This window comes from Podarcis melisellensis (genome assembly GCF_964234715.1).
Source record: "Podarcis melisellensis genome assembly, chromosome: 14".
In the NCBI taxonomy this organism is placed as follows: Eukaryota; Metazoa; Chordata; class Lepidosauria; order Squamata; family Lacertidae; genus Podarcis; species Podarcis melisellensis.
This window is the reverse complement of record NC_138546.1, coordinates 14,528,110-14,542,650: the sequence shown is the minus strand read 5'-3', so window position 1 is coordinate 14,542,650 and position 14,541 is coordinate 14,528,110. Positions and strand designations below refer to the sequence as shown.

The 14,541-nt window shown below is 46.1% G+C and overlaps 1 protein-coding gene across 2 annotated transcripts in view; it reads right to left on the bottom strand.

Moving 5' to 3' along the window:
* LOC309356463 (uncharacterized protein) overlaps positions 1–14,541 on the bottom strand; it is a 71,629-nt gene that overhangs the window by 13,903 nt on the left and 43,185 nt on the right. For both annotated transcript variants that reach the window (XM_081887900.1, XM_081887901.1), the window contains 10 exons: positions 13,635–13,747; positions 11,826–11,907; positions 10,625–10,762; positions 10,324–10,486; positions 8,249–8,370; positions 7,360–7,506; positions 6,093–6,206; positions 5,312–5,440; positions 3,782–3,943; positions 1,304–1,459 (listed from right to left, as the gene is read on the bottom strand). In XM_081887900.1, coding sequence (XP_081744026.1) covers positions 1,304–1,459; positions 3,782–3,943; positions 5,312–5,440; positions 6,093–6,206; positions 7,360–7,506; positions 8,249–8,370; positions 10,324–10,486; positions 10,625–10,762; positions 11,826–11,907; positions 13,635–13,747 — 1,326 coding nt within the window. The remainder of the gene's footprint in view (positions 1–1,303; positions 1,460–3,781; positions 3,944–5,311; positions 5,441–6,092; positions 6,207–7,359; positions 7,507–8,248; positions 8,371–10,323; positions 10,487–10,624; positions 10,763–11,825; positions 11,908–13,634; positions 13,748–14,541) is intronic.

Sequence of the window (14,541 nt, the reverse complement as noted above, 5' to 3'; positions counted from 1 at the left end):
GCTAGTCACACTTCTTTGAAGTCTCTCAGCCTCACTCACCTCACAGAGTGTTTGTTGTGGAGGAGGAAGGGAAAGGAGATTTATAGCCGCTTTGAGACTCCTTCGGGTAGTGATAAAGCGGGATATCAAATCCAAACTCCTCTTTTTCTTTCCTCATACTGAATGGTGATTTGGAGTGGTATGGCGAGGAGGCACTAGGCCCTAATTGAATTCTGCTGACACCCACCCAGGGACGTCTTTAGCAGATGCGGCGCTGGGGTGCAAATATCCACCCAGCACCCCCAAATTACAATGGATTGCAGAGGGCAGGGAGAGAGCTGCGCAGACAGCCATGGAGGGGGCGCAACTCTCCCCCATGCCACTGTGGGAGAGCAATCCCCCACAGAGGCTTGGGAGGGAAGCTGTGTGCCCCCCAGCCATATAGTTGGCGGGGCACAGCTTGCAGGCGTGCAGGGAAAGGGAAGGCCGCTGGCAAAGCTGTGCAGCTCCTCCACTCGCTGGGGCGTCCCTGAGAGGCCGGTGCCCAGGCGCAACGCACCACTAAGCCCTATGGGAAAGACGGCTCTGCACCCACCCAGCTACTAGTAATTTTAAAGCTCCCACCGCCAGCCCACTCTTCAAATTATTTATATTCACTTGAATACCTTTACCACTAGGTGGCAGTGCATGCCCATTTGCAATATGGGTGGCAGATGAAGGTAAATTTTGAACTCAAATATTTATGGCGGATGCAGGATTGTCGGGGCAAATTGCATGTCAGGTAGCAGGGGTGTGCAAGAAAGGCCAGGCAGTCCTTTCTCTTGCAACAGTTCTGTTGGGAGGGGGAAATTTGCATTAAAGGAAGGGCAGGGAAATGAGAGCGTGCTTAACCCTTTGCTTGCCATTGGAACTTAAGTGCCTTCTGCATCAGACCGAAGGGATATTCAGTCCAGAGCAGGGCCGGATTTAGGTTTGATGAGGCCCTAAGCTACTGAAGGTAATGGGGCCCTTTATATGCCCAGCTGTCCTTTGTCAACAACACATTGTCGCTGTTTTTTGTGGTCTGTGCCTTAGTTTCTGAAGGCCTGCCTAAACAGGAAATAGCAGGAAATAGCAAAGAGGGAGCCAGTCTCTTGGGAGAGAATTCCACAATATGGGAGCTGCTACAGAAAAGGCTTCCTTTGGTGTCGCCACCAACCTTGGCTCTGATGTCAACAGGCCTGAAAGAAGTTGCTTCCATGAGGGTCTTAGCACCCAGGCAGGTTTGTATAAGGAGATATGATATCTGAGGTAGCCTGGGCCTGTCACATATTATACAACTCACTGAAAACTCTGTTGAATAGTTCCTCTCTTCGGCTGTGCTACGATTTCTTAAGGTGGCCGTGATGGACCCCTCGCCGCCAGCAAGGCTGAGTTTGCCTTCTGATCGCCAGAGAAAACCTCCCTTGTTTAGCTGGTGCTTCCCAGAGACTGCAATTACCTAGGAAAACAGAGTGGGTGGAATTACCAGAGACAGCAAAGTAAAGTAAAGGGGTGGGGGGAGAATAGGCATGTGTCACGGTGGGTAGGAATGATACGTCTTTGATACTGCTTCCAAATCTTGACAGGCAGGGTGCCCCCAAAGAGGAAATGCACCCCGCAAAAGGTTTGCATAAAAATTGCATATGGTGATTGTTATGTATAGATGCCAGTTTTGAAATAATGACTATAGCTGGAATGGAACATGAGAAAAGCCCTGCTGGATCAGGCCAGAGACCCGTCTAGTCCAGCATCCTGTTCTCATAGGGACCAACTAGAGGCCTGTCAAAAAAATTTTAAGGTCTCAGATATAGAATAAACATTCATAAATACACACATATCTAAATATATGAACCATGTGTCTGAAATAGTATGGGAGAGCAATCCTGAAGCCATTTTGACTCTCCCAATGACCTCAAGTATTCCTCTGCAGTAAGGGAGGCAAATGGGGAAAGCCTTCCCATTGTCTTTTTGCTTGCAAATCCTGTCTTAAGGGCGCATTTATGTATGAATACAGTGAGCCTGTAACCTGGACTCAGGAACTAAAGTATTAATGATCACAAAAGAATGGCCAGACTGCCCAGGTAATGCAATCAGTGACCATTATCAGGTATCCTGGCAGGCAGGATTTCTGCTGTAGATTGCCTCCTTCTGTGATGTATGTATGATGTTTTTGGGGGAGTCTTGGGCTACAGGGTGGGCAATTTCAAAAGTCTATATAAGGGATTGCACACCATTGTTCAGGATTCTCCTCCCTCCTGCATGTGCTGAGTGGGCACTCTGTTGCAACAGTTCCTTTAATAAAGATCAGGCTTACTAGCCGCTTTGCTTCTCAATACAGTGGTACCTCAGGTTAAGTACTTAATTCGTTCTGGAGGTCCGTTCTTAACCTGAAACTATTCTTAACCTGAAGCACCACTTTAGCTAATGGGGCCTCCCGCTGCCGCCACACTACCAGAGCACTATTTCTGTTCTCATCCTGAAGCAAAGTTCTTAACCCGAGGTACTATTTCTGGGTTAGCAGAGTCTGTAACCTGAAGCGTCTGTAACCTGAAGCCTATGTAACCTGAGGTACCACTGTATACTGTATTTTTCGCTCTATAAGACACACTTTCCCCTTCCTAAAAAGTAGGGGGAAATGTGTGTGCATCTTACGGAGCGAATGCAGGCTGCGCACCTTTCGCTGAAGCCAGGAGAGCAAGAGGGATCGGTGCGCACCGATCCCTCTTGGTCTCCTGGCTTCAGGGATAGCTGCCCGAAGCCTCCTGAGCGCAGCAGGAGTGCTCCCGCTGTGCTCCGGAGGCTTCACGTTGCTTTTGCTGAAGCCAGGAGAGCTCTCCTGGCCTCGCTTTGCTGGAGAGCTGCTGCACCGCTTTCCCTCTCTGCGCAGCGCCCCTTCAGCGAAGCGGGAGTAGAAATGGAAGGGGCTCCGTTTCTCCTGCCGCTTCGCTGAAGGGGCACTGCACAGAGAGAGAGAGGACTTTTTTTTTCTTGTTCTCCTCCTCTAAAACTAGATGCGTCTCATGGTCGGGTGCGTCTTATAGAGCGAAAAATACGGTACTCTGGCAGGCCTCTGTTTTCTCCTACCAATAGGGAACCCACTTAAGGACTCTATACGGGCTCTGGAATACCCCATAAGCAAAAGGGAGCAGTTTTTCTTATAGCAGGCCTATAGGGAGCCCGCAAGAAGGACTTCTGTGCAGTCGCACTTTCTCCCTGCTTGCGTTTGCCAGGAACTGGTAGTCAGAGGGACACTCGCTGCCTCCATAAGGGAACACAGAGACACAATGATTCCCATGCAGTGGGGAAGACAGAGACCTGGTGAGGTGTGTGTGCCTGCTTGCTCAGCCAGCTGCTGACCCGGTGTGCATGTTTGATGAGCAACTTCAAGACCCTCCTGTCCTCCCTTCTTAGGGAGATAGCTCAGTTAGTAGAGCATGAGGCTTTGAATCTCAAGGCCCTGGGTTTGAGCCCCATGCTGTGCAAACGATTCCTGCCCTGCGGAGGGTTGGCCTAGATGACCCTCATGGGTCCCTTCCAATGATTCTGGGATTCTTTATCTTTTAAGCCGGACTCGGACCTGACCGCCCCTCTAATAACATAGGATGCTTTCAGATTGATAGAGGGTTGTTCTCTGCAAAGCAGAGGCATGAACATGTCACTGAAGTCCTATGCATGTTTGTTCAAAAGGAAGCCTCGTCCATTTCAGTGGGGCTTCGTTCTGAATAGGCAGGCATAGGATTACCCTGTTTGTATTTGAGAGCAATGGCAACCCATCACTTACCTCCGGGAGATCGCAGGTTCTGAGGCTCGCAAAATGACGAAGCCAAGCCGAGTAGTCCGTTTCAATTTCCCCCATGATATGCTGACTGGAACATGGAGTCGAAAAGATGTTTTCCAAAATGGCTTCCACCTGAATTTTATCCAGGTGCAATGACTTGCTTTTCTGCATTTTTTTAAAAAGGGGAAATAGAACAGGAGCTCAAAACGTGCCTGCATTTCTGATGTCTGCAGTCACTGATGAGTACGACTCACAAGTTGTTTAATAATGGCTCCTAAGGGTGCTCCCAGACTGTCACTGTTTTGGGGTGAGATTCAGTCACATCCCAGCCAATTCAGGCAGATCTGCACCACACATAATATAATAATAATTAATAATAATTTATTATTTATACCCCGCCCATCTGGCTGAGTTTACCGAGGCACTCTGGGCGGCTCCCAATCGAGTGTTAAAAACAATACAGCATTAAATATTTAAAACTTCCCAAAGAATCATGGGAGCTGTAGTTTGTTGAGAGTGCTGAGAATTGTAGCTCTGTGAGGGAGAAGCTCCAGTTCCCAGGATTATTTGGCGGAAGCCATGGACGCAAGCCTACAGATCTTATGGAAAACATTCAGCACCATCAGAACAAGAATAAATAAACAAATAGCTAGCAGAACAGGCTCAAGGGCTATGAAATATGTCAAAAAGCAAATCCTGCCCTACCTCAGCCTTGTTCATGAAAGCAATTTTCTCCAAGTGATGTAATAATAATAATAATAATTTATTTATACCCCGCCCATCTGGGCAGCTCCCAACAAAATATTAAAAACATAATAAAACACCAAACATTAAAAACTTCCCTAAACTAGGTTGCCTTCAGATGTCTTCTAAAAGTTAGGTAGTTGCTTATTTCCTTGACATCTGATGGGAGGACATTCCACAGGGCAGGTGCCACTACCAAGGCCCTCTGCCTGGTTCCCTGTAACCTCATAGTGAGGGAACCGCCAGAAGGCCCTTGGAGCTGGACCTCAGTGGGGTGGAGACGCTCCTTCAGGTATACTGGGCCGTGGCCGTTTAGGACTTTAAAGCTTTGAATTGTGCTCAGGAATGTACTGGGAGTCAATGTAGGTCTTTCAGGACTGGTGTTATATGGTTTCGGTGGCCACTCCCAGTCAGCAGTCTAGCTGTCGCATTCTGGATTAATTGTAATTTCCTAGTCACCTTCAAAGGTAGCTCCACATAGAGCGCATTGCAGTAGTCCAAGCGGGAGTTAACTAGAGCATGCACCACTCTGGCGAGACAGTCTAAGGGCAGATAGGGTCTCAGACTGAGTACCAGATGGAGCTGATAAACAACTGCCCAGGACACAGAATTGACTTGCGCCTCCATGGACAACTGTGAGTCCAAAATGACTCTCAGGCTGTGCACCTGGTCCTTCAGGGGCACAGTTAAGTTACCCCATTCAGGACCAGGGAGTCCCCCACAGCTGCCCGCCTCCTGCCACCCAAAACCAGTACTCAATTTCATACAACAGAATAATGAAGATTCCACCTCGTATGTCAGATTCTGCACAATTTTTCTGCCATTCCACTTCAGGTCCAAGTGCTGACTCAACAAGGCTGCTGTCTGCTCGAGGGACCCGCAGGCCTGGAGACTTGCAAGGCTTAAAACATTCTGAAGCTGCAGAAATTATGAATGAGAAACATTGGTTATTACTTTGGAGAAGATGTGTGGTTCAGTGGCAGGGCATCTGTTTGCCTCCAGAAGATCCCAGGTTCAATCCCCGGCCCCTCCAGGTGGCACTGAGAGATACGTCTCCCTGAAACTCTGGAGAGCTGCTGCCAGGCAGTGCAGACAACATTGAGCTAGATGAACCAATGGTGAATTGGGGTATAAGGCAGCTTCCCATGCTCTATGTTATGTACTGAAGTTCTCACCCTGGGCCAGCAGGGGGATACTGTAGATAGTTATGCAAATAAGGGATCGAAAGTGACGTTCAGTGATTGGATAGTTTTAGAAAGCTGTTACAGTAACATTGTACTGGAGCTCTATATAAGCAGGCTGACTGAACCCTTCAGTTCATTTCTGTTCTGGCCTGTGAATAAACAAGAGCTGTTTGAAGAATCGCTGTGTCGTCTGATATGTTCACCCACAACTTAACACTCTATCTTCACTTTGGGTGGCATAGCTGCAATGATGCAATGCAGTCTTTTATATAGCTAAAAATAAAAACAAAAATGCACATACTGCTTTCTAGAACAAAGGACCTCTAAGCGGTTTCTCACAGACGACCTAAAATATTAATTGAAAATGCCAATAAAAACATTTGTACCTGGCTAGAGGAAGCTGTGATACAAGCATCCCAAAGAGTGGTGTTGGTCTGGGACTTGTCTCCGAATGTAAATTTCAAGTGGGCGGGTTGCCCATCGTCCCAAGCCAGCCACACCTAAAGTCAGAAAAAGAAATGCTGAACTAAGTTTCAGACAGAGCAGCATGGCAAGAGCAATATTCACTTGAAAGGGGGGAAAGCACACCCTAGGGTTATGAGCCCCTAAGGGACAAAGTGATTAGCATTTAGAGCAGGGGCCAACAACCTTTTTCAGCCGTGGGTCGGTCCACCGTCCCTCAGACCATGTGGTGGGCTGGACTATATTTTTTTGGGGGGGGGGGATGAATGAATTCCTATGCTCCACAAATAACCCAGAGATGCATTTTAAATAAAAGGACACATTCTACTCATGTAAAAACATGCTGATTCCCAGACCATCCATGGGCTGGTCCATTGCCTAGCCCTGATTTAGAGAAATGGATGTAAGCTACTTTGATCTCCTGGAAAACAGCAGGATAGAAAGACAGGCTGTGTTCATATGATCATACCCAGGTATGAACAAGCTTCTTTTCCTTGCAAATACCATATTTTTCGCTCTATAACGCACCAGACCATAAGACACACCTGGTTTTTGGAGGAGGAAAACAAGAAAAAAATATTCTGAATCACAGAAGCCAGAACAACAAGAGGGATTGCTGCACAGCGAAAGCAGCGATCCCTCTTGCTGTTCTGGCTTCTGGGATAGCTGTGCAGCCTGCATTCACTCCATAAGACGCATACACATTTCCCCTTACTTTTTAGGAGAGAAAAAGTGAGTCTTATAGAGCAAAAAATATGGTAACTTCTCTTTGCACAAGTGGGGGAAACAAGCCAGGAAGCCATAACGAACTATACCTTTCCATTACGTGGGAAACTATGGTTAGCAGCTTCCAAACAAGCCCAGGATATGGAAACCATGGTTTAAAGTTAAGTGTAATGCATGTCCCAGCCCTTGTCGCAGGGATGGGAACCTGTGAAACCTGTCTATCCAAGCCAGCATGGCTGATAGTCAGGAATTATGGGAGTTGTGATTCAGCAAGATTCAGAGGGCCACATGTTCCCCATCCCCGCTTTACACAACCCAGTTCAATTGGGGGGGGGGATTCCATACATTATCAGGTGCACACAGCTGCGTTCTGATATCCAGTTTCCAGAAAAGGACTTATTTTCGGATAGTTATCTATAGGATTGCACCGTTAATTGCTTTGTGTGATCCACCCGGTCAATTTACCTGCTGGTTGTAGGCAGCTCTTCTGCTTTCGGTGAGAGATCTAACCTCCATGTGGTTGATGGTGAAGTTAAAAGGGTGAGCCACAGCAGCGTAGTAATAGACACGCTCTTTTCCAAACTTGAGAGAAGAAGATACAGAGACCTGTTGCTGTAATCAAAAACAGAGGTTAAACAAGTGGTGGCAATAGCAATCTCTCCTATTATTGTTGTTATATTTAATTTTATTGTTTATTATTTGTTATATTATTAAAAATAATAGTATACCACCCTCAGAGGGTGATTTACAACATGAAACACAAAATGTCTAGATTTACATACAAATGGAAAAGATAACAAATTTTGTATTGTTTAAGTTTTGGGAGGTTTAGACAGGAGAAGGGCTTATGAGGCCAGAAAGGCTGTTTAAAGCTATATCGTGGAAACAGCAGGATATTACTAAGCCTTGTCCCGCCCCTCGACCAAAGGGAAGCAGCCAGGTATGTGTACAAAGGAACTATGATCATGTCCCTTGTCTGCAGGATGGAGAAGAGAGAGGGGTGCAAGAATCTGTGGAGAAGCTGCTCTATTGTACAAGGGGCAATATTTATACATTCCTTGCCCTGTCTATTTTTGCTTCTGGCCCCACCCACCAACCACATGTAGCCCCCAGAAGGTTGTCTAGACAGCTAGGTGGCCCTCAGGTTGGAAAATGTTCCTCAACCCTGTTTTAACTGGTGATATTGGAGAATGAGCATGGGAGATCTTCTGGATGAAAAACCTGCATTCTGTGTTTCCATGTTGTCTGAACTTGGCTTGTTGGTGGCCATAACTGAGGAGGCAATAGCTTTCCAGAGCAGGGTCTAAGGGTGTAGCGCTGCATGAATGGAAAAGCTGACTCTCATTTCTGTTACCTTTTCCTTTGCGTCCCAACCAATGATGACGTTGTCTCTGTGGCTACGTCCAGAGTGCTCCACATGCAAGCGGAGCGTGGAGCGCTGAGGAAAAGGGACCGAGAGAGGATGGCAGATCTCCACTGAAATGGAAAACAAGCCATGTTTCCTATTAGACACGACATACAGTGCTTGGAACAAACCAGTTGGATTTAAGGAAGTTCAAAAATCTCTGAACCGCACCTTAAAGCAGTCCCTATAATGGCTAGGTGAACTGAATGTGAATTAAGTTCATTTGGGGGTAGAACTTTGAATGACTTCCACATCATCTTCATACTCTTACCTGTCCAGGAAACACATGATGGGAAAATTGAACATACACATTATGGTTTCAACTAGGGCCAGGGCCTTTTTAGCACTGGCCCGACGTGGTAGAACACTCTGTTACAAGAGACTAGGGCCCTGCAGGACTTGACATCTTTCCACAGGGCCTGCAAGACAGAGTTGTTCCGCCTGGCCTTTGGTTTGGATTCGGTCTGACTCTTATGTTTCCCTCCCCTTGTGGTCTTAATTTATCAGCTACTTTAAAATGAGGCTGCATTTTAAATTGCATTTTAACCTGTATTTTAAAATTATTTCTTTTCTTTTCTTTTCTCCCCCCCTTTTCCCCCATTATGTTTTTACTGTGATTTTATTGGTGTTAGCCACCCTGAGCCCGGCTCTGGCAGAGGAGGGTGGGATATAAATAAAATTTATTATTATTATTATTATTATTATTATTATTATTATTATTACTACTACTACTACTACTACTACCCTTTGAATGAGGCCAATGATGCTGTATTTGAAAAGGTGTCTCTGAACATGGGCTTTTCTTTCAATTAGGAACGTATCTGGAGATGTCGGGTATTGAACCTGGGACCTTTTGGGTGCAAGGCAGATGCTCTACCACTGCTATGGCCCCCTACCCTAGAACAGAGCAAGTCACTTGACTTTCCCATCTTTCTTTCTCTTCACCTGCAACCTGGATACTTCCCCTCCCCCCATAATAATTTTTATTAAAGTCTGAATATATATATATATATATATATATACAGCTCGCCCCTATACACGAAGCCAAGCCAGAGCACAACTAAGTGCAGTACAGCCATCTTCTCAGAAAAACTCTTCACAAAGTTCAAGAGGTCAAGACACAAAGACTTTAGCAACTAATCCACACCTAATGACCCACCTAAGTGGTACTCAGGATATCACTCAAGAAATCACTCAAGATATCCCTCAAGTAATTAAGGAACAAAAGAAGAAAAGGCACACTAGCCTGGGAACTTCCTCTCTGCCCAGAACATTGGAGGCTATACACCACACCCCCTCAACAGTATTTATAGGAACTCAAACACTGAGATCCTGCTCTGTTCCAGTAACAAGAAGCCGAAAGCACCAGCCTGAAGATGACGAGTGAGACCTCGTCGAAACGTCGCCTAGACACCCCAACTTTTACACGGGAAGACACCCGAGGACACCAAAACCTGCATATATATATATATATATACACACACACACACACACACACACACACGGTATATACAAAGTTTAATATCAAATACCCAATATCTTTTTAGATTATCAAAGATAAAAAACCTAATCTAAATGAAAACACAAACTGAAAAGGGGAGAAGATAAAAGGAAGGAAAGAGAAAAGCGAAAAGAGAACTTTTGATTCCTCTTCTGTCAGCTATAGGTAGAAAATGATTCAAAGCATCCACTCTGAGGTAACACCCAACTATTTTACTTTCTAAAAAGCAATATTTTCTTCAGTCCTCAAACCCAGATATCACAAGGTCTTTTTCATGCAAAAAGTCCATAAAGAGTTTCTAATCTTTACTAAATATCAACAATGATTTTTCTGTAATTAAACATGTCAACTTTGCCGTCTCATCTAACCCCAATGATTTTAACCACCATTCCACCTGGATACTTTTAACAGGAGATGGCAGAGACTGAACCTTGGAAGCTCTGCTTAAACTGAGTGCTCTCCCACTGAGCTTTGGCCATTTCCCTTCTATCACTGCTTGCCCCAGAGTTTTATAGAAACCTACCCTGCACTTCATGACCTCCATATATCTTTGGGAAGACTCCAGTGTAGCTGCCTGCGAGTTTGGCTTCTTTGCCATCCCATAATGCAACACATCTCAAAGCTTGGGTTCTCTTGCTTTTTTGGTAAGCTGTTGTGAGAACAAGTCGCCTTGGAACAATTGCTAACTGAAATAAAAAAAAAAGGAAAGAGATGCAACATCCTGCTGAGTTGTACACCCAGAAACCTCAAGGAGGCTATTCGCCACCTCCTCACTGCCTTGTTTGCATGGATTAAAACACATGTTAAAAAGTGGTCCCACCAACCTGGGGTACACTGTGCATCAGTTCAAGGACTTGTGTGTGGTTCCTCCCAGTAAATGCTAACTTTGTCAAAACAAGGAAATCCTTATTTTCCATCTGGATGGAAATTTTTGCTTCTGCTTCCTTGGTAGAATAATTTATCTAAAGGAATTACAGAGGATAGTTAAACAACAACAGCAAAAGACTTTGCCCTCCCCCCAATGTATTTCTTCACCAGAGGCAATTTTAGGGCAGTGCAACCAGTTCCACTTCACTGGGTGCTGAGCTGCACTACAGGCAGGACCCTCCAATTATGGCATAGTCCAAGTGCAGAATGGAAGGCGAGAGACGGATGGGAGGTTGTTGAATTTTGGCCTTGGGCAGGGCACTGCTGAAATTTGAAAGACCAAAGTCTTTCACACACCCCTTTGCTGCCACTCACAGGTTCCCCAATCCTTTCTTTCATTTTCCTTTATAGCAGGTACAGGACAGCATCATCTGTTATGTGATCAGGCCCTGGCCACCACTCTGAGAACTTAAAGACAAGCTAATGGCCCATCTAGTCTAGCATCCTTTTCTCAAAGCTGCTGACCAGATGCCTGTGGGTAGCCTGCAAGTTTTACCTGAGAACAGCACCACCACACTGCCTACCCGCAGTTCCCCTGACAGTAGCAGCAGAACATATTCATCATGGCTAATGTCAGCCTTCTCTAATCCTCATTTATCCAAGATGGGGGCTATCACTGCCTTCTCTGAGAGCGAGTTCCTTAGTTTGGACCATGTGTTATGCAAAGGACTTTCTCTTGCCTGACCTGAATCTTCACACACTTAGCTTCAATGGATGCCCAAAGGTTCTAGTGTTTTGAGGGAGGGAGAATTTTTTTTTTTACCTATCCCCTGTCTCCATACCATTCATAATTGTATAAACTTCTATCATGTCGCCTTTTCTCTAAACTAAAACGTCGCAAATTCTGAAACCTTTCTTCACAGGGCAGTAGTTCAATCGTCATGGTCATTTTGGCTGCCCTTTTCTGAACCTTGTCCAACTCTATAATATTGGGGTGAGGCAACACAGCATTCCAAATGTGATCACACCATAGTTTTGAATTAACAGTGTGGTGATATCAGCAGGTTTCCTCTCCCCCAATTCCTTTCCTAATGTAAGTTGCAGTAAGATGCAGTTAGCAAAATCTGTGGCCGACGAGACTTAACTGGAACAATTTACCTTTGAGGAAACTTCAGCCGTGCTGGGGAAATACTGAAGGAGAAATGGCAGGTTCTGGAGACATCTGATATGCAATTCTTCACTGGAGGAGAAAGAGAGAGAATCTTCTATCAGATGTGCTAAGGCAGAGCTTTCCAAACTGTGTGTCGCGACACTTTAGTGTGTCGGCTGCAGTGTGCAGGTGTGTCGTGCAATTGCTCCCCACACTCCTCCCTAGACTGGAAAAGGGTTAGTTTAAACCAGGGGTCAGCAAACTTTTTCAGCAGGCGTCCAGTCCACTGTCCCTCAGACCTTGTGGGAGGCTGGACTATATTTTGAAAAAAAAAAATGAACGAATTCCTACGCCCCACAAATAACCCAGAGATGCATTTTACCGTATTTTTTGCTCTATAGGGCGCACCGGACCATAGGGTGCAACTAGTTTTTAGGGGGGGGGGAAATAAAGCGGAAAAAATATTTCCCCCCCCAGCCCTAAAGAGCAAAGAAGCCAAGACAGCGAGCGGGATCCATCCCGCTGGCTGTCTTGGCTTCCTCTTTAGCCACAGGTAACCTCTCCAGCCAGGAGAGGTTGCGCGGCTTCATTTTTAGCCGCGGGGCTGGGGCGGGGAAGTCCAAGCTTCCCCTGACCCCAGCCCCCAAAACAGGTCCAGGAGAGGCGGGAAGATTGCGTGCAACCTCGCCGCCACTCCCGGAGCTTGCGGGGCTGGGGATGGGGGAAGCCCGAGCTTCCCCAGACCCCCCAAAACAGGCTATCTGCAAACCTTCGGAGCCTGGTGGGAACTCCCGCCGCGCTCAGAAGGCTTGCAGATAGCTGCCTGAAGCCCGGGAAGCGCAGCGGCAGTTGGCACTGTGCTCCCTGGGCTTCTGGCTTCAGGCTGCCATCCGCAAGCCTTCGGAGTGCTCCGAAGGCTTGCGGATAGCTGCCTGAAGCCTGGAGAGCAAGAGCAGTCGGTGCGCACCGACTCCTCTCGCTCTCCAGGCTTCAGCGAAAGCCTGCATTAGCTCCATAGGACGCACACAAATTTCCCCTTCATTTTTGGAGGGGGAAAAGTGTGTCCTATAGGGCGAAAAATACGGTAAATAAAATTCCACTCATGTAAAAACACCAGGCAGGCCCCACAAATAACCCAGAGATGCCTTTTAAATAAAAGGACACATTCTACTCACGTAAAACATGTTGATTCTCGGACTTTCTGCAGGCTGGATTTAGCAGGTGATTGGGCTGGATCCGGCCCCTGGGCCTTAGTTTGCCTACCCATGGTTTAACCTCTGGTTTGCTAGTAAAACTGAATTACTGTGTCACACAAAATGATGCCTGTTTAAAATGTGTGTCACCAACATGAAAAGTTTGGAAAGCTCTGTGTTAAGGGATTAGCTATCCCTCTGAAGGTGCTTCTTGGCTGTCACCACAACCAGGTGGGATTCAACCAGCAAATTCAGGGTTTGCAAATACAGCTGGCTTTGGTGCTCTTGTGCAACAAACCTGCTGCTCCCACCTTATCCTTGTGTGATAAGAATAGTACAGGAAAATACACTGGAAAGTATGGGATAACACTTGCTCAATGCAAGATCATCTAACCCCTCCACAAACTAATCCGAATGAATGCTTAATAAATAACAGACATCATCTAACCTCTCTATCTCAGTAAGTGCCAGCAACCCAACATTTTGGGAAGTCAAAGAACAGTGGACTTCATTGGATTATAGCCAACGCTAGTCCAACTCAGAACAGACCCACAGGAGCAACCAAAGTCCATTAATTTCAGTGGTCCTACTCTGAGTAAAACGCCAAGGCCAACCTCTTCTTACCTTTGCAGCTTATTTCTAGCCCTGAAAACAAAGAAGAGATTCAGGTTTGGGTCACAAGCCAGCTTCAGGGATGCTTCTGTCTTGTTTTCAGACAGGATCTCAAGGAGCGTCAGCTGAAGGAATAAGCAGGAGAAGAGAAAAGACAACAAAACATCGATGTGGATGTGTTCACGTGGAATATAACAGAAGCATTGCAAGGTCTTGTTACTCTTTAATGCTCGTACCATTTCACACTGATGACTGTTTCAGAAATTCAGCCCGGCCAACATCTTGTGGCACACAATGTGCTGATGGTGCTCTCTCTCATAAACCTATGATGGCCTGGAGGAAGGGCATCTCAATCCTACATCACAGTGATTTCAGTATTCCAGCTTTCTTTGACCCCCCATAATCACAGAAATCAAGCATGTGTGTCCAGCTTTCTGGGATGCACAAAGCTCCTGTATTCCTCACGATGTCCAATTTATGTGACACCATTTAATCCAGATTTATTTGTTAAACAAACAAACCCTGCTGCCAATGGCTCATTGGCAATATCAAGGTCCCATCTGAAACACCCTTACTTGATGTTGTTGCTGTAATATTTTAATGTTGTTAGGTTCTTCTTTTTGCTGTTTAGCATATACTGTTTGTTGTTTTTGTCCGTGGAGTTTTCTTGGCAGGGATATAGGAGTGGCTTGCCGGTTCTCACTCCAGGTGGATCGCGTTTAGTCAAAACTCTCTACTATGACCTGTCTGTCTTGGGTGGCCCTGCACAGCATAGCTCATAGCTTCTCTGCGTTATTCAAGCCTCTTCACCACGACAAGGCAGTGATCCATGAAGGAGAAGACAGGAGTGCCTGGCATGCTCTGGTCCATGAGGTAACAAAGAGTCGGACACGACTAAATGACTAAACAACAACAGTAT